Source organism: Fulmarus glacialis, unplaced genomic scaffold, assembly GCF_000690835.1.
Source record: "Fulmarus glacialis isolate BGI_N327 unplaced genomic scaffold, ASM69083v1 scaffold3120, whole genome shotgun sequence".
Taxonomy (NCBI): Eukaryota; Metazoa; Chordata; class Aves; order Procellariiformes; family Procellariidae; genus Fulmarus; species Fulmarus glacialis.
This window is the reverse complement of record NW_009185642.1, coordinates 35,488-56,021: the sequence shown is the minus strand read 5'-3', so window position 1 is coordinate 56,021 and position 20,534 is coordinate 35,488. Positions and strand designations below refer to the sequence as shown.

Here is a 20,534-nt window from a genome sequence, read left to right as displayed (position 1 = left end):
AGAGGCGCAGTAGGTCAACCTGGGTTCTGCACGGCCCGTCCATGGCCACAAAGGACTCGTGGCAGGGGAGGAGACAGAGCTGGGTCTTCTGGGTCCCAGCAGAGAGACTTAATCCAAAAAAAAAACCCTCTGACTGAAAGCAAAGGAAGAAATTAATGTTAAGTTTCGGGTGGTACAGTTTTGGGGCTGAAGGCCAGTATCAGAGAAAGGTTCGTGGGAGTCAGGAAACAGCAGTATTAGCAGTCAGATAATTAACCGGCTGTTTTGATGATCCTTTTCGAGGGCTTTTTGGCCAAGGTCTGCAGACTGGTTTCCCTGTTTGCATGTCCATCTCCTCCGGCTGCCTAGAGGGTTTCCAGGCTGCTCTTCGCCCACGATACCGTAACATCTACGTGCCTCCCAGCAGCACCAGGGATACAAAACACCCGCAGGCACAAGTCCTTCGTGGGGAGTCGAAGGAGACCCTGCGTCCATCAGACCAGGCATATTTTTAAAAGGTAAGTCCAAACAGAGATTAGGAGGAATAATCAGAGAAAAGGGCATTTGCTGAGCATTGTCAGTGAGTCCAAGAAAACGTCCTAAAAAACCACTGGCCACACCAGCAAAAGCCCAGAGAGCTTCTAACACCCTGCCCAGTTCTTCATGGTAAAGTGGGAATATCCACAAAGTTTTAGAGAAGCCCAGAGTTTGTCAATCTCTGCTTTCTAGCGGTTCCTACAGAGCTCAATTTATGCGGACATCACGGAAAACCTTGCAGTAGCTCAGCAAGTCCGTCCAACCCTGCCAGCCTTGCTCCTGCAAGGGGGTACTGCCCACTTTCCCCAGACGGGGCGGGCTGGGGCTTTGCTCAAGTCCTTCGATGGTTTCCTCAAAGTCCTGGGACCAGAGAGAAACCGCTCCTGGTCCCTCATATCCGGGCAGAGGGCTGGCCCAGAACATCTCCTGCCAGGGGTCCCGAGGGAAAAAAGTACAAGTGTCAGCAGTTGACTGATGTGAAGAGACCCACGGCCTTCCGAGGTGAAAAAAAAGCACTAATACGGTTTTGGGCTTCTTTAGTCTAATTTAGGTCCTGTGACTCAAGACATGCCTGGGGCCAAATGCTGCTCTTGGTTACAGGGTGATGACGTCAAGGCAAAGCAATGTCTTGTCATCGAGGGTTGGTGATCCAAGGGCAGGATTTCCCCTCGCCCCTGAAAAAGCCAAATGCCAACCTTCAGAACAGAATCAAACCAGAGGGGCACACAGAATAGCCAGCTCCTCCCTGGACCAGAGCGACCGCAACCCAAGCGCGTTAGAAAACGGTCCCAACGCAGGCAACCGCATTTCAGGTAGGAGGGTAAAGCCTCTGCCTCCGCCTGCCCACCGCGGCCGGACCCACGCCCTTGGTGATGCCGTACGGAGAGTGGAAGGGTTTGGGAGGGGGCACAGATGGAAGAGAAACAATAATTAAAAAAATGAAGGCATCAGCTTTTTAGGTCAAAGCGGATGTGTTGCAATAGATACAACACAGAGACGGGCAGCGGCTGAAGGAGACGTTGCCACATCCTCATGAAACTAGACAAAATGTGTCCCTATCCCTAGGTACTAGTGATGGAGACAAAAATTAGCGTCAGATGACAGCCAATAAACAGGGTTTTTTTCCCCCCAGGAGTCCCTCTCCAGGACGAACACGTCCTACAAGCACCGCATCAAACTGCGCCCAAATCGCCCCGAGAGCACCAACGTTCCATCTCGGCAGCCCTCAGCAAGCCCCGCTCGTTAGGGGAAGGACGATGATGCCGCGCAGCTCTGGTGCGTTGGCTTCGTGCCCGTCTGGGACGGAGCACCCATCCAGGCAGCCCTTGGAAGGACGCGGGTCCCTTGGGATGTGGGTCCCTTGGGTTGGTATTTGGGAGGCTTCTGCACGTGCCGGCTGCGGCACGAGGTTGGATCCAGGGACGGGTGCCGGCCTCTTGGGCAACTCTTCCTGCTCCCCGGCTCTTCTCCTCGCTCTTGCCCGGGGCTAACGCTTGGGGCAGGCTCCGAGGAGCGGGGGGGGGGAAAAGGGGAAGGAAAAGCTCTGGCCCCGGGCTAACGCTGGGGGCATGGTCCGAGGAGGGGGGGGGGGGAAAGTGGAAGGAAAAAGCACGTCAAGGGAAGAAGTTGATTGCAAAACCCCTTCGCCACAATTTTCTCCAAGATCCCAGAATATGACTTGGAGCTTATTAAATAGTGCGCCAGCCTCCTAAAGAGAAGTTTGGCTCCAAATAATTTTCTCGGTATTTCTTTTAAAAGAAACCTTGAAAAACCCATTTACAACTAAGCACAGCATATCAGATACAAGCAGTTTTCCTTCTCTTCCCATCCTCCTCTTTTCCATCCCGCTGAATATATTTGAGCAGAGTAAAATAACGTGGAGGTATGGCTTCAAGGAGCGATGCATTTTAAGCTACAGTAATCTGCTTATACTTTTATAGATCCTCAGCTGCCGCGTATATTTAGCCTTTTAACAAAATTTGCTAGGACTGTGCCAAGGTGGAAGAAATAAAGCAGGTTAGAAAGCTGCGCGACCTCGTGGGTCTGCTTGCGGCACGTGCAACTTCTTACACGGCGGTTCGGTTGCTCCTGCCCCTTTCCCAAATGCTACACGGCTGCAGTCAGGTCCCTGCACTTGCTCTGGACGTGTTTTTGCAGCAAGTTGCTGCTCAAGGCTTGAGGAGATGGCTATCCTGCTTCAACAAGCAAAGCAGACCGCTCGTAGTGGCTGAGGTGTGGAGAGAAGGATGTCAACCCAAAGCCTGAAGTGCTTAGAAACCATCTTGTATTTCACAGACTTCAGACATTCAAGACTAGAAAAAGGTTTCTGCTCTAAGTTTTGTTTCCATAAGCATGGCTCCTTGTAATAGGTAACCAGCGCTGATCATTGCTTTTCCATATCACAAAGAGTTCAAGAGCAAGTCTCCTGCCTGCCCAAGAAGCTCCTGGGTTCTGCTTGGTACATGGTGACGGCAGCATGCCGTGCCATGGCCAAGGATTTGCTGACTTGATGTGACTAGGCAAATCACCGCTCCCCAAAAAAATCAACCTCAATTCTGTTCGTGTTTCTCGTAGAAGGGTAGAGCAAATTGCAGTCTGTCGTCCCCACCCCAATCCCACCAGCAGCCTGGGGCAGTCCTGGAGCACGTCAACTCCAAAGACAACTACTGATGCCCTCCAAACCTCCTGCCCATCCTCATGCCTCCACAACCAGCAGCAGGACAAGTCACAAATACTGTCATCTAAAGGTCCATCAGTGAGGTTATAATTTATACAGAAGACTAAAGCACTTGCTGCCGGTCACAGTAAGTGCACAGGTAAGATGGGAATTGCTTTTCCTCTTTCACAAAGCTTCCACCAAAGCCCATGCTTTTGGTGCCATCATCACTGGCAAGGAAATTAGAAAAAAAAAATACAACTAATCGGTGGCTGAAAGAAACTCCATGTAAAAGGAGGCTGGTGTATGGAAAGGATGTGTCTGTAACACAGGGTTGGTATGGGGAAATTTAAGCACGAGACGTTCAGCATCTAGAAAATGAACCACGTTTCAAAAGGACAGACCCAATTCCATCACTCTTGTACTACCTGCGAAAGCTTTATAAAGCACTTCGAGAGAAGGGTTTGCGGGATCAAGCCCCAGGACTCTTAATTAAAGTGTTTAAATAATTGAAATGAGCAGTCTCTTGACTCTCTTTAGCGTGGCTACCTGCTCGAGAACTGACATAAATTAGGGAAGAAAAATCATGTGCAAGAGGACAGAGTTATCACCTTGAAGAATTTGTAACAGATCAAATGGCTCCGTAGCACCGAGAGATGCCAACAGCCCTAAGGATGATGTGATGGGAGGAAGGTGGTGAAATCTCATCTCCAGGGAGGTCGGGATGCTAGGGAAGAGCTGCGTGGCCAAAGCAGCTGCCAAAATGCAGCCAGGATTTAAGAAAATCAGAATTGGCCGGCAATTTTTGACCATCAACAGGATAAAGATGCACGTAGTGAAACATGGCAGAGAGGACCCTGTCACTGAGCTGTTCTATGGAAAGCTACTGAAGCTAGGTAGCGCTTGAGTTGTCCCAATCCTGCAAGACAGCAACCACTCAACTCCAACCGAGGTTGACAGGAGACGAGGGGACCAAGCAGTTTGCAGCTTTCAGAAATAGCTTCTACCTTACAAAGACAGCTTGATACTGCAGCCTCACAAACCCTGCTTGGAAAGCTCTTGCTGGAGGTGCCCACATCCAGTCCTGCACGAATATGACTAACTCCCGGGTCCCTCTCCCCAGCCCCACTGCCCGAAAGCCAAAGGAAAATCCTGTGCAGGGGCGGAAGCATGAGGAAGTTGCGCTTTTTTTGATATATTCTAGGTATGGCACAGCACTGATAGGGAACAAAATCTTCTGATGTGGACTGTCCAACCCCACTCAGAGCCAACACTGGAAGAAATCTCTTTAGTAAAGAAATTCCCTAATATTTTGAGAGATTTTTCAGAAGTCACAGGTGACTTTTGAGGGACTTGAAACCCTTTAAAGGGATCTGATTTTCAGAAGGTCCACTGAAAAATGGCCAATGCTAAAGGGCTTTGGGCTGAGTGCCCCACTCAAGTGTCGGCCACATCAGCAAAAGATGCTATTAATGCAGCCTCATGGTCTATTCCCCAGACATCACACACATCGGAGAGATGAAACCAACACAATAGAGAAACCTACGTCCTGACAAAGTTTCTCCATGGGATGCAGTGCAAACCTGGCCCTCATATGGTGTCAAAGCAGGAAGAAATATCAGCGCAGGTAACAACCTCCTTTGAAATAATAAATACAAAAGGTGTATTTTTTTTTTCCTTATGTTTTTTTTTTTTTTTTTACTCATGACAGCATTTGTTAAAAATATTACATCTGCTTTTGCGAAGGTAATATCCTCTCCGTATAATATGGAAAAATAAACTCTACAGGACACGCAACAGCTACCCCAAGTTGGCACAGAGCTGCTTTAAGAGATTAGATCCACAAACTCATCAACGCGGAGGGCTGGTTTTGCCTTCCTTGTCCCCAGACCCTTAAAACATTGCGTTGTAGGAATGGTAAAAGACAAGAATACATAAAAACAGTAAAATGTTTATTTTCTTAGAAAAAAAGAGATTCAAAATGATTGTGATCACACTCCCATTCGTGCTCAGCAAAGCCAATACTGCAAGCTTAGTCCTTGATTAAGATACCTATTAAATGAAACTCTTTTTCCTCTTAAAATACAAATTCCTGCTCCTGCATCACTTCCAGTATTTCAGTGATAACATGCTTTTAATGGATAATAGTTTCTCAGCTTCTTCTCAGCAGAGAAACAAGGCCTGCCATGGCAAAAACATCCCATCTCCAAAGCTCGAAATCACCAGCATTAATAAGCACTCCGGCCCGAACGCGGACTGACAGACAGCTTAAGGGTGTTTCTTAGATGCTTGAATGTTCACTTATGGAAGCTTTGTATAACACTACCTCATCTGATAGAAAACAGGCCAGAAGCCTCAATAAAATCAACAACGTCTTTTGGATTAACTTTAAGGATTTGCTGCGTATCTGGACACAGAAAAAAGTGAGAAGTTGCAACAAGTTTTAACTAGCAGCAACAAAAACAGTTCCTTACGAGTTCTTAGCAATATTCCTCATCTGTTCATTAAGAAACACTGTAACTGAATGGAGCATATAATGTGGAAATGATCTTCTTCTGTTATGTAGTGCTGTTCGCTCTAGAAGACTTCCAAAAGGTCTCGACTGGGTTGTAATCTATTTACACAGTAGTACTCCTGGTGCGAGTGGCAGAATTGGCACTATGTGACATCCTCCTCTTCTGAACAATAATCACGACCCTGGAAGGAGAAAAGCCAGACGGTTTGTAAATGACGACGTGAAGACAGGAAAGATATAAATCAAGGAGCACTTACTAATAATTCGTATCAGTTCTCTAGACTTAGGAGATTTAAGTTCAGAGATGGGTAGAAACCTTAAAAATAGGGAACGGAGTTTGCACAACTCCTCCAACCGTTTCTGGAAGGTTTGTGTGAAACCAGGATAGGAGACCCTTCCCTTTCTGCCACTGTTAATCTCATACATTTCATCCCCTACATTGAACTCCGGGGGGGGTCCAATAAACCAATTTACAAAACTATTTTATGTAAAGATACACCTTGATGGACACAACCCTATAGATGCGTCGTGAAGACATAATCTCCGAGGCAAAAGGAACGAAGCACGTAATCCTACGAGCAACGCAAGCCAGCTGCTGTGAACAAGAATACCGCATCTGATTGATAACCTCGGCAAGAGTTTAACGTAAGAGCAAAAGATACTATTCGTATTGAAACGACACTTGCACAATGGGAGAAAACAGGCTAAGCTTTACGAAACACAGACCAGCCGTGTTACGCCTTATATCTCATCCCAAACGCAAGACTTGCAGCAGCAGCATCTATCTAGGTATCACTCTCGGGAAGGTCTGGAGAGGACATGTCCCGTCCCTCAGTAGCTGTTTCTCGCAGAGCGGCAAGAAGAGAACCCGACGTCCTCATTTCTCTACAGGGCAACAGCCGGAGCTGAGCTTTTCAACACACACGCCACACAAGATATCCTGCGTAAAACAAGCGTCTTGAATGTAGTGTTGAAAATCTCAGCCTCTGGGCTATTCCTCGTGTGCCGGGCGTATCACCCGAGTGCTTGCGTGGAAAATCCCAGCAGCCGAGCAAAGGGCTGGCGAAGAAGAAGAAAAGGAGAAACACGAGAGTCTCAGACCTGCAATAAAGCGTAAAAGCTCGACAACACCCCATAAGCAGAAGAGACCAACTCAGCAGTGGTAAAACGGGTGAAACTCTGCTAAGCCAAGGGGTACCCAGTTGCCCCACAAATCAAAACTGGTCAATGTCCCATCTGGAAAGAGGTGGGGGGAAGGAAAAAGGGAAAAAAAGAAAAGGGAGAGATGTTTCTTGATGCAGCAATTTATTTGGGATGCACATGTTGGGAACAAAGGCTCCAAAATATCTCTGCAATTAAAATCCCACCGATGATGCTGGGATTGCGGAGCTCGCTTTGCTGGAGGGCCCACACCCAGGGATGTGCGGTGCTTTAACAGCTCTCTATGGCCCAATATATTAGTAAAAGGGTTTTATTAGTATGTTAAAAAAACCCCAAGAGACTAATCAGCCCTAACTTTAATTCAGCAATCACTGACCCAGAAAGAAAGAAAAAAAAATACATTTTTTAAAATAAAAGATTTGACTTGGAAAGAAGGAATGCAGAAATACTTTGCAGCAAAGCCCAAATCCATCGGTTTTCTCCATGCCGGGGACCACGATGCGCTTGGACAAAACCACGAGACTAAGCCGGTGGCGACGAAGGCTTTGTCCGACATGCGTCAGAGCTGTGAAAGCCATCAGCAGGCTCGGCATTTCCAGGAGATTCCTTTAGCTGTCACCTGGCCTCCCGCTCGAGAGGGAGCACCGGGGCCCACCGCTCCCCGCTCCTCCCGCGCCAGGGGCCATCGGTGCTGTTAAAGGCTCCCGCGTCCAGAGGAGCCACAGGCACAGAGCATGCGGCTAGTAACAGGAACGTTACTAGCCTTTAATAGCCCTTCATAGCACGGGCTATTTAATGAGTTTTAATGATTGAGAGTGTAAATGAACTACACTGGGAAAGATGAGAATGGTGCATCCAAGTCCAGGCAATTCCCGAGAAACCCCATCTTCCTCCCCTGCAGGTTCAAAATCCAACTTCAACTTTTGTAGATGTCCACAGAAACACCTTAACACCTTACCTTAAGTGTGTGCATTTAAGGTAATTAAAAAAACCAAAAAAGCCTTATGCTCCTTTCTACTTGTACCCAAACCAGAAGGGCTCATTCCCCTGCTCTCTCCCCTTGCTGCACATAGAAAGCGCTACCATCCCGATGCCCCTACCAGGGCATGCATCACGGCTGATGACATCCTTTTAGAGAAAAAAAAAAAAAAGAAAAAAAAAGAAAAAAAAAGAAAAAAAAAGAAAAAAAAAGAAAAAAAAAGAAAAAAAAAGAAAAAAAAAGAAAAAAAAAGAAAAAAAAAGAAAAAAAAAGAAAAAAAAAGAAAAAAAAAGAAAAAAAAAGAAAAAAAAAGAAAAAAAAAGAAAAAAAAAGAAAAAAAAAGAAAAAAAAAGAAAAAAAAAGGAAAAAAAAAAGAAAACCACAGGAAAAGCCCTTTTCCCCATTGTTGCGGGTGACAGGCCAATAAACAAAACCCCACGCCGCCCGAATGCAGAAGCCTTCCCGGTTCAATAGCCTTTTGTGCGGCCGGCGGACTTGCCGAGGGAGAGGAGGGAGCTCGGGAGATGCTTCTTCCGCCACGGCTCCGCAGCTTGGCACCGGCGCCCTCGCGCTGCCGCCCTGGCGCGGAGAGGAGGAAGAGGAGGCCGGCGGGCCCGGGCGAGGGAAATGAGCCGCACCAAGCAGCCCTTTCTTCTGCGACGGCTGAAAGAGCTTGCGGGACACAGTGGCCCCTTTCAGAGGGGGAAACGTTAGCCTGGCTCCGCGGTGGGAACCCTTTTCATCAATCTGGTTTTGTTTACAGCGCTCGCAGAAAGGATGGGAAGAAAATGCCGGGAGGCGGCACTAAAGAATTGTATACTGTGCTAATTTTTGTCCCTTTCTTATTTTGTTAGAGAAAAAGCAATAGAGTCATTAAGAGCAATCCACTTTGCTAATGAGTTTTAGCCTAATAATTCTGCCCTTGCATACATTTCGGTTAGCAACCCCTCCTATCTCTAACGGCACTCTTTAAATGCGATACAAGAGGCTGCATTGTGTCTTCCCCCCACGTTTCATGCCCAGTTTTACTAACGAGGGGATGGAGCGAGTCACTGCCGGGCATCTCTCCCATGGCCTCCAACAACAAACCGGTAGTCTCCAACCCAGCTGCCGGCGGTCAGGTGTGCGGACCGGTGGAGAAATCCCCGCAAGCCCACCCCAACACCAGCCCCGATGTTCAAGACCAAGTCATCTCCCGACCCGAAGCGACATCCCCTGCGGCAGTGGAAACACGATGCCCCGGGCTCGGGGTATCCACCAGCCGCACGAGAGTTCGTAGCAAGACATCTTCACCTGCTATGACATTTTTTAACTTCATTTTTTTCCACGAGCATGTTTGCATTGTGATTATTTTTTAGAAACCACGGTAGCCATGTAGGAAACAGCTTATGATGATGGGACCGGTGATGATTTCCTCTGGTACAGCTTACCTGGATCGGTTTGGGCTTTTTTTTTTTTTTTTTTTTTTTAAAAAACCACAAAGCCAGAGATGCTTCTCTTCTGGAGCCACAATCCCCAGATATAATCCTAGAAATTGCTTGTCAACTGTTCAATGATACCTCTCAGCCTTGGTATTTTTTCCTACAGCGAGACAGCTGCCTACACACTGCGCCACAGCCTACAGTAATAATGTATACTTAAAGGAAATAATTTCTGATGATCGTTTTACTGCTCCGTATGTAGGATTCAGAGAAAGCAGTCATTTTTCAGACCATTTTCCACGATAGCCATCATCAAGATGTTTGTGCTAGCAAGCGCTAAATGGGTTAAATTTTCCACGTTCAACATTTTATACGTCACAGCTTTTAGTTTTGCTTTTCTTTCGTATTTTCATGGAAGCCTTGGTGGGACAAGGCCTCCTCAAGTCTGTGGACTTGAGGCTGCAAAGTCTGTGCCCAGGATTAACTCTCCACCCTGAGCCTCCTGTACAATTAATGGCATTTCCTCTTAGGGGGCAACGTGGAGTTTGCGTGTGGTCCTGCACAATCAGGGTCCAAATAAAGTTGAGACGTAGGGGAAAAAAAAGACTGGAGAAAGTTTAGGAGAGACGTGATAATTATTCTGCTGTGTTTCACGGCAACTCTTTGTGAATCCATATGCAATACCTAACTAAATTAGTCCTTGCACTACTAGATTAAAGAGAACACAGGTAACTAATTTATTTGCCTAAATACCAATACAAATGGCCTAATTTTGCTACAGTTTCTCATTGCAGCCAGCAGAAAACAGCGGGTGTCGTGCAGACAGGGATGCTGTTAGTGGGATGCATTTCTATCATCGTAATCAGAGGCGGTATTTAAAACCCGGATTTATCACACCGTGATGAGTGCAGCGACTTTCCCCATCCCGGCTCGGCTGGTGGGACCCACTTCTCCTCTTCCGGGCATCACGCAGCAGGTCTCGGATTTATCCAACGGCTGCTGTGTTTGCTTTAGGAGGGATGTGTCAGTCGCTCTCCACGTCTTTCTCGGGTTTCCGAGGTCATATTTCTGCCTTGATTTCTCAGCTCAAGCAAATCACTTGCACCTCTGACCCATGTCTTTCTAATCTACTCTCTCCTTGAGCTTAATTGCTGCTATTACCTGTTGCTCATCCTCTGCTGGAATATATTTATAGGACTTCAGGCAAGCCCAGTTTTCAAAAAATGATGATCATAGAATCATAGAATCATAGAATCATTAAGGTTGGAAAAGACCTCTAAGATCATCGAGTCCAACCGTCAACCCAACAACACCATGCCCACTAAACCATGTCCCGAAGCGCCTCATCTACACGTCTTTTAAATACTTCCAGGGGTGGTGACTCCACTTCCCTGGGCAGCCTGTTCCAAGGCCTGACCACTCTTTCAGTGAAGAAATTTTTCCTAATGTCCAGTCTAAACCTCCCTTGGTGCAACTTGAGGCCATTTCCTCTCGTCCTATCGCTGGTTACTTGGGAGAAGAGACCAACCCCCACCTCGCTACAACCTCCCTTCAGGTAGTTGTAGAGCGCGATGAGGTCTCCCCTCAGCCTCCTCTTCTCCAGGCTAAACAGCCCCAGTTCCCTCAGCCGCTCCTCATCAGACTTGTGCTCCAGGCCCTTCACCAGCTTCGTTGCCCTTCTCTGGACACGCTCCAGCACCTCAATGTCCTTCTTGGAGTGAGGGGCCCAAAACTGAACACAGGATTCGAGGTGCGGCCTCACCAGGGCCGAGTACAGGGGCACGATCACCTCCCTCCTCCTGCTGGCCACACTGTTTCTGATACAGGCCAGGATGCCGTTGGCCTTCTTGGCCACCTGGGCACACTGCCGGCTCATGTTCATGATAACGCTGTCACCAGGTGAGCTGCCTGTCTCTGCTCCATTTTCTTCCCGAACTCTTTGTAAACGTGTGCCTTTTTATCTCCAAAAGCAAACCCCGTGACTCTACTCACAGTAACTTCAGCGAGTGTGAAATCCCAAGAGGACTCGCTGCAGCTCCTGGCAGACGCCGGGAGCATTTCTGAGCCAGCTTTTGCCACACCTCTCGGGCCTCGTGCTGCTCACAGGTGACTCGGTCTTTCCTCTTCCTCCCTCCCGGTGCAGTGCACATCCAGCCTTGGTGTTGCGCCGAAGCTGTGCTCACCCTCTGCCACTACACCAGCATCCCTTCACCTGAAAACCATCCCACAGCTGCGTTGAGATTTGCTCAACCTTCTAATCGCCTGGTTCCTATCTGTCTGGACGCATGCTGCTACGCCACGGAAAGATCATCACAAGAAGCGCTCCGTGGTCTGTCATATACATATGACATCTACATATGACATCTAAGCACTGGGTCCTGTGCTGCCGACTGCTTAACTCTACCCAGCTACTCCCAACCGCCCACGTAACTTTATAACTCTGGCTTCTCATCAGGTTTTGGGGGGTTTTTTAGCTCAAATTCTGGTGCCTCTGAAATGACTGGGTTGACTCTAGCAGAACCAACATCTAACCCTACGTGCGAGGCTGACTTTTACATTCTCAGTCAGTCCTACCTCAGCATTCAGTGCCGAGACTCCGTTTCGGTATTTCTTCCTTCCAACAAACCCCATGAATTGAATTACCATAATCACACGTGGTTCCATACATGCAAGTTCAGCTCTAGCCCTCCGAGCAGGGACAGACACTCACGCAGAGACAGGAACAGATGTCTCCCTCCGAATGCCTCACAGTGTTTTGACACCGAATTTTGGTAGACAGAAGCTCCATGCGTTGGGGTTGACATTCTGGTTTTTAGCTTTGGTTGGCATTTGGCAGTTCAGCTTCGTACGGGCACGTGCTGGGTACCGACAGGGGCTAGACTTTCAGAGAAATTCTCCAGACCATTTCATTAAGGCTTTTTTTGATCGCCAGGATTCAGAAATACTTCATATTTTCAGCTGCTAAAACATCAGCCTGTGTTCTTCCCATTTCACACTTTGATTGCAGAAATTTTATTTTAGCTGACCTGCCTGTCCATTTAATCGTTTTGCTGAGTCCAAAACGCCCATTTAATTTTCCTCTCTAATTCGCAGCGCACACATTAGAGTTGTTGTTACTCATTTGTACTAGGTGACCTAACACCCCTTGGGATTTCAATGCAAGTTGAGGGATGTTTTGCTTCTGACTGCAGAGTTTCTGTAGACATAGCCCATGGAGTCAGCGATGGACAGCGTGTCTCCATTACAAACCCAACGCCACTCATGGCCACGATTACCACGTGAACATTACAACATGTTTTGGGACCTCATCAACTGTAGGCAACACCCCCCCACTTCTGCAGACTATTTCAGCCGTAACTGGTGAGCTGCTCAGTGATACAATTCTTTTAATTGTTTGACTGCTGTCCCCCATTTCCCTGGAGAAGGGACTCAAAATGCTATTTAGGGATCAAACAAAACCCCTCATATTTTCCAATCTTTTTGGCACTTGTGGCAGATACCTAGAAAAACAATGTATCGCGAGCAAAGATTAATATAAAAAGCCCAAAAGCTCTCTTAGGAAGACTATTTCCTCAGGCACAGGAGGTCCCCAGAGAAAGCAAATCCCATTTTCAGCTGCGCATTAACTCCTGCCAATCCCATCAACTGTCAGCAGCTTGAAATGCACGGGAGCCATCTTGCTCCCTTTGACAGATAAAACTGTGTATGTCCTCTAAGTAGGCAGTCTCCTGATCTAGAAGATAAATTAGTACAAGAGCCCTGCAGAACACCTGCAAGCATCTGAGAGCATGGTCCAAACAGCGAGGAGACACGGTCAACTGCGTCTCAATGTGGCAGCTGGTGAATGAATGGTATTACTGTCCCGAAACAAATCTCAAAAAACAAAAACCAACCTCATTTCATAGTTAGATACAGCCATCAGATGGTCTGGTATGTAGATAAGATAGATCTTTGGAAAATCCATTTCGCTGGTATTATGGAAGGTGGTATGTCCAGGAAAAGCATCTAAATATTTATAGGGTGTATGCATTTATTCAAAGGAGACGTAGCTATATTATGGATATGTAGAAATACTACTTTTAAATGCATATAGGTTAAGTAAAATCTTACTCCTGTGAAATACTGGTATAGAAATACTCTTCTCAGGAATCTACAAACTCCTCCTCACTTCCACTCTTCCCCTGCATCTAACTTTTTCCTTTCATGGAATATTTTTTTTTTTAGAGTAGTGTAACAAATTTGTTGCTTGCCACAAATAAGAGATTCACCCACTGTAGCACTCCAACTCCTAAGACCAGGAGTGTGGCAAAAATGGCAGAAATTCAGAGTCACCCAAGTAAAAATTTCCTTCCTACTCTGCAACCCAAAACTACAGTTGGGGAGTACAAATTATTTTATTCCAACTGGGGAAGCAAATATTTAATATCAAGTATTAAATAAGATGCATCACTCCAAAATATGAAGTGTAGAGAGTATATTGGTGAGCAAACATCGGCTCAAGGTATAAGCAAAGGCTGAGATCTAGACTTGATCCAAATAGCCCATTTAATTCCTCAAGTCTCAGTTGCCCATCTATGCTGTGGTACAATTATTCACTACTATCTCACAAAGAAGCTGGGATTCTCATTTAAAAGACTTGTGAAACACACGAAAGCTGCTATCAAGACAATGAGATACGTAAAGAACTATTCACCCTCTTCTTCAAAACATCTCCAGCATCATTATTTTACTCAGCGGAGGTCCTGAGGCAGGGTTATCCATACATACAGCCACACTATTCATAACCTTTGGAGCTGTTTTGAAGAGATTCAGTAAGAAACAAGAAGCGTATCCCACATACTACTGGCATTAAGATTCCAGTTGTCTCCCACAGAGATTAAATGAAAAATCAAGTCACTAAGGGCATAAAACCTCACTTTGCTCTTCTTCTTTATCCAGTAATCCATGTATATCCTGACTGTTTGCGTTGAGTTAATTTGCCATTACTCTAGCCTGGTGAGTATCCACAAAAGACAGGTTTCTCTCCAGCACCTCCTGTAACCTCTTTACCTTTTTGGTCGTCTTTGCACTTGAACTATCTAACCAACGAGCGGCAAGAGGGATCTCGGACCAGAGTCCCTCCAAGTACTGGAGAACCTGGAACGCTGCAACAGGCAGTGTCTGGTTGTCCTCCCCATGGAGCCGGGAAACGTGCGTGTCCACCCCCTGAGTGAAAAGGTACGCTTACTTTATTGTGTCTTACCTTTTCAATTTTTTCATCAAGCATTCTGAAGAATTCTTGTTGGCTTTCAGAGATGTGCATGCTGAAAGGCAAAGGAAGAGTATCAGTACCAACAGGATTTCTTCCATTTTAAAATACTGATGCTGCAGTCCAGGGTTGTTGAGGGACTCAGCTATAAGCTTTCACCACCGTGAAAAATAAATCACTTTACACTTTCATCTACAATGACAATTTTTTAATCTTTTTTTCCCTTTTTTTTTTTTGTTTGCCCACAGAAAAATTATTGCATTTAGTTCTGTGTATGCGTGCCACACTTGGGCTGGTAACTAGGACCCACATGCATCCAAAGGAGACTATTCCCTTTTCCAGGCAGGCTGCAGAAACTTAATAGCCCGCTACCTTCCCTTGGGCCAGTGAGAGCCCCCTCTGTGTTGAGGCAGAAGGTCTTCCAAGCCTGCCAACCTCGCCATCACAAAATGAGATGCCTACAACGTGAGGTTAAAGCCTCGCACTGCAAGATCCGCCTGCCCTGCTACAGCGGGGCTCTGCGCTCAACACCCAAGAACATCTAGAAGACCAGGCTGGTCCTCCTTCTCCCAGACGGGTGGTCCTTACTGCTCTGAGCGGACCCAGCAGATTATTCACTTCAATTAATTCTGCAGCACCAAGAGGCTCAGGGTTAGTGATACGATTTTGCGTTAGTGAAGAGGGCTGGAAAACACTCTTATTCATAGTCTGTAAAACGCTGATGGTGGCACAAGACAACAGGTCCTTCCCCAGGGGGACCTGCAAGCTAAAAATACAGGAAGGTCGGACGCAAAGGAAAGGACGAGGAGGCAAAGATGAGGATGCATGGCAGACGGTATTTGGGGCGTGTCTGCTTTATTTGCGTTCGAGGGTAGCGAAAGCCTCCTTCCTGAAATAACGATATCCCTCGGGAAGGTGAAGCTGGAGCATCCTCTGGAACCGCAGCAGGGAGGAGCGCCTGGGCCCACGGCGGGCTGGAGAAAAGCACCAGGGACTCAACGTGGGACAAAAAGAGATGCTAAAAAGGAAGGACGGGAGACTGGTGCCAGTGTTAACAGCAATGCCAAAGGGTGAGAAGGAGACACAGCTCTCGGAGATTTTCTCCGACACTAAAAGCTGAATTCCCACCCCAGCCTCCTCTTCCTTGGCATGACCCTTTCAGCTGTAATGAGTTAATACTTTTCCCAAGTGCCCAATAACACGCTGCACTTTCCTACAAAGCTCAGCATTCATACTTCACTTACTATCGGGATGAACGTATACAATGATTTGCTTATGCTGGACATAAATGAAGGCTCAGTTCAGAAGGGAAGGTCTCAGAAGTGGCATTAAAACCTAAAGCTGGTAATTCAGGAGAGGGAACAATTCACCTTTCAGTGGCTGTGGGAGTTTTTGTCCCCAGCTGTCTGCCTGTCCCTCAGGTTCCCACCTCCACCTGAGACTGGGGAGAAAAATGCTTCTTTGGGGCAGCCCACCCTGTCACCTGCATATTCAGGTGTCTTGGAGAAGGGCTTTAGGGCAATACAGCCCTTTCTGGGCAGGCAAGCACTAGAAACACTCTCTTGCCTTTGCGACATCACAGATCCAGTTTCTAATAAAATGAGATGATACCGTAGTGACTCACCCCAACCGTAATTTAGACGGAAACCAAAGGAAGGGGGAGGGAGGAAAAAGGAGTATTGTGTTGCCATACACATGAAAAGTCCCACAGGAGGTCCTAAAGCCCTGGCAGGCCGTGATCTTCAGAAAAGCTTGGCTGGGCAGTAAAACTGCGCTACGATTTAGAGCTGCAACACACACACACACATACAAATGCTGACACAGTGTGTATTTTGAGGAGCTGTGCAAAATTATAAAATCCTTGGCAGGGTGGGGAACCGGCACAGTTAACAACTGGAAGAGTCAAAAAACCACCAAATCTAAGCAGAGTTCTTGGGTAGCCCTTCAGAAGAAAAAGCTCTCCCCAAATAGAAACATGGGGTTAATTTTCCTTGTAAGAAGCACATCAGAAGGCACGAGAATGCATTTTTAGATGTTTCACGGCAGGCCAATGAAACACATTTTGCCAAAAGATGGGATAAAGGCGACATTTTAAAACTCCCTCCATTGTACATAAAATTGTAATTTGGTACATAGTCCATGTTTTGTTTTGAAATAACACCTGTTCTAAAGATGTATCTAACGATTTACCTATTCATTTCTGCCCTTTTAGCTAAGTAGCCCTTTTCCACCCAATGCCACCCCCCATTGCAGTCAGAATCGTCACGGTTTTCAGATGATAAACCTTAAAAAAAAATTGCGCATGATAACGGCTATTTGCTGACTTGGCGATTAGCAACTCAAACACATGTAGCCACTTCATAAACATGTACGTTGGGTACACAGCAGAGGCTTGGGCAAACAGCGGAGTTTTACCCCACAACCTAATGTTACATTCTGTAACTCTCCGAGACGTTTCCTTATTTTTGCAGGACTGCGACAGAAACATTTACCTCTGCCAACGCGCCATCTTTGGGTTTTTGGTGAATGAAGGTCAGTTTTGATTTCTGCGGGGACTTTTAAAATCAGAATTTGGTGAAAGAATGGACCCCCGACCCCACGCAGTCCCTCTGCCGTGGATGCACCAGAAGAGATGACCCATCAAAAGAAACGTCCCTTTTTTAGCCCAGGCTGATTAGCCTCCTGTTAGAGCACCTTAAATACATCTCTGACCCTGCTGGGAAGGACCAAGCCACAATAATGAAGTACAGCTTTGCTGAAGGGTGATTTTACCTCCACCTCCCTACTGTGAATTTCTTTGCAATTACAGCTCAAGCACTCGATTTTTCCTTTTGAAAGGAGGCTGAATTATACTGTCAGTTGATTAGGAAATTACTGAAGTTTCCAGACTTGAAACCGTGTACAACGCACTTGGTATGCAGCAAGTTTAAGTTAATAAGTGCCCCGAAGGCACGGCATAAAGAACTGCATTTCCGCTATTGTTCAAAATCCAACAGTAAAGCTTTATCACTTCTTCGTTACGAACCCGATATATGGCTCCATGTAATCTGTTATTTTCAATCCAATTAGTAATTAAAATGTAACAGTGATTTAGATAAGAAACGAGTTACTAATATCAATAACCAGCTCTGTCACAGGAGTTAAATATTTCATGGCGTATGTAACGCTGACTGATCTCAGCCAGGGTACAGCACAGAGCTGCGAGCGAAGGATGGAGAAACTCTCAGCTACAAAACAACCCTCATTTTAAGAAACAACTTGACCGTTTTAAATGGAAGAAGTTTACCGTTCCTAATCCCAGGCAGTACAGCTGCTAACCTAAGCCAAGAGCTAGCAAATACTTCCCTGGAAACTTAATCGGAAGTATTTAGGAACACTAGGGCATCTATAATTTTGTTTATGTGTAGGTTGTATGGAAAGCTGAGAAATAACACAGAATGGTACTCCTATAAGGCACGGCAAGACGCATCTCACACATTTTTAAGCCCTGCATCTTAGCCGTGCAAAGGAGAGGATGCTGCGGGGATGCCGGCACAAGCACTGCCTGGCTGCGTCGCTGGTATCGGGACACAGGTGACCTTACTTATTTTATTTAAATTGAGCATGGTTTTAGGGCCGCTGGAATCACCAATTGGTTTTTGCTAGGCAGTAATTGGGAATCGCACAGATACTGCTTAATCCTGTGTTTATTTTTATTACGATTTTTAAAAAAAAAAAAATTGAACTTACTTTGCTCTGGGTTGATGTACTAATCCGGGGATCTCTTTATTAGATTTAAGTCTTACATTTGAACTGGCACTTTTTTCCTGAAACACACAAAAAACACACAACAGAGATACCATCAGTACCTATGAAGCACATAAAGCGCGACAGGCATTTGTCATCACGGTGTCACACTGCGCTGGGCTCTTCTACCTGTACAACCAAATGAAAAAAGCTCATCAAAAACGAAATTAAAGGCAACACAATTGATGCAATGACCTTGAGTGGGCAATTTTTAAATGTCACTGGCTCGGTGGCCTGGGGGATTGCCTCCGGGTCACCGGCTGAAATCCATCCAGGACGTGTCGCGACCAAACACCGCGCTGGCTAATAACTCCCCATGGAAAACGAGGTGTGCAGCTGCGGCTCGGCTCCTCGTAGAGTCGTATCGATAATAACACCAACAGGCACCTTTAACGGAGCAAGGCAAGGCACCGAAAAGGCAGAGCCCCAGACCCACCCCAGGCCTGTAGGTTTGCTCAGAACAGAGGTGAGAAACATTAGCATGACGTGGAAAACCGTATGCGGGAGAAAGCATACATTAAACAGCGAGAAGAGCAGCAATGGCAGACTTGACCGGCTCCGCCAGAAAATTGGACACAAGGGGCCCAAGGAAGCAAACCAGAATATGTTTATAGACAAGAACACAACCGTGTCCTTCCGCAGAGGACCAGAGCCTCTTAAAAACCTCTTTAAAAAGGCACAGGGAGGGAAAAGAGTTTAGCTGAGAGCCAGCACTTTAAGGTAACATCTTGTCCTCGTGCCAGAAGCTTCTGTAAACCAAAGCTTAGTGCGCACACGTACCTATTGTCTGCAAAAACCCGGAGAAGGATACAGCCCCTTCCAGATCTTCCCAGCGCTGTGTGTTAGGGAAAGCTGCTGGTGCAGATGGGAGAGAGCTGAGTCAAATCTTACAGCTCACCCGCTCCACAAATCCGTCTGAATTTCTTAGGCATGTCATGTCCATGACAATTTAAGAAATGTAAACCCAAGAATTAGTGCTTTTGTGGGTAATTTTGGTGGTTTTGTTTTGTCTTATTTAGTCTTTGAATGTCTGAATCACACAACATGATTTTTAAGAGGGCTACTAAATCACTGAATTTAAAAAAAAAAAAGAGGCTGTCTAGCAGTTAATATTTTAATGAATAATTCTACAAGGGCTGTAAACATCAACTGCCTCAGCATATTTAACACTGTTTAATGCATATCCTCTAATCCTCCTAAACAGAAAACGGTGTCTTGCATGAAAATAACAGTGAGAGAGAAACAAGCCTTTCTTCCAAGCCTTAACAAACATCCCACCAGCCACTGCCTGCCCATGATCCCATGATGCCAAGTCAAAGCAGCGGAACAGAAGACGAAACCACTTGCTTTCAAAGCATCTTCGAATTTTAACAGTGTTAACTGGGGATGACTACGCACATGCACGTTGGGTCTGTGGCGAACATGCACGTACGTAGTCACACAACTCATATGAGTTGATGTACGACTCGTACAACTGTCAAGCAAAATAAAGAGAGAGGGATAGGTCTCACGGAGAAGACACCAAACTCAGAAATCGGCTAAATCCCAACCTCATGCACCAGGTGAGCCTTTATCCTCAAATCTGCTCCACCAGTTCGTTTGCCGCAACGCAGAGGCAGAAAGCAGGAAGGGTCCGCGCCTCAAATCTGCTCCACCAGTTCGTTTGCCACAACGCAGAGGCAGAAAGCGGGAAGGGTCCGCACTGCACATCTGGGATGGCACATCTGGATGGCCTAGCGGTAGGCACGTTCTGCAGCCGTAAGACCTCCTGCCCACCTACTGCAACACAAGGTGAATTCTGGGCCATCTTCTGTCTCTGCATACTGTCAACCTGGAGGCACAGACCTTTCCCCACCAAAAAACTGCTGCAAATCCATTGCCTCAATTAAAAGGGAAGGGAAGCTCCGATTTATAGCTCCTGCATCGGGAGCTGTGATAAATCACGGTGGTGCAAACCCGGCTTTCCACACCTCTGCTTGTGGTTTGGCGTCAGTGCAGCTCTATCAGTAGCTGGAATCAGCACAAATCCCAGCCTCAAGAAACTTCTGTCACTTAGGAACAAATAGAAAGGAAAATTTACGTTGCCTTCCAACTTCTGTCACTTAGGAACAAATAGAAAGACACAAGGAAAATTTACGTTGCCTTCTCTCTCTGGGTCCCACAGCAATATTCAGAATATTAACCGACTCACACAGGAAGACGAAAATGAAATTCCAGTTTACTTGACTTCACGATCCCAAAATTTACTCTTT

The 20,534-nt window shown here is 46.4% G+C and overlaps 1 protein-coding gene across 1 annotated transcript in view; it reads right to left on the bottom strand.

The window, feature by feature from the left end:
• Positions 1 to 5,103: 5,103 nt before the first annotated feature.
• LOC104084335 (chromosome unknown open reading frame, human C1orf21) overlaps positions 5,104 to 20,534 on the bottom strand; it is a gene marked incomplete at its 5' end in the record, with an annotated part of 48,477 nt that continues 33,046 nt past the window's right edge. The window contains 3 exons of the mRNA XM_009588157.1: positions 5,104 to 5,869; positions 14,491 to 14,551; positions 18,226 to 18,302. Coding sequence (XP_009586452.1) covers positions 5,831 to 5,869; positions 14,491 to 14,551; positions 18,226 to 18,302 — 177 coding nt within the window. The remainder of the gene's footprint in view (positions 5,870 to 14,490; positions 14,552 to 18,225; positions 18,303 to 20,534) is intronic.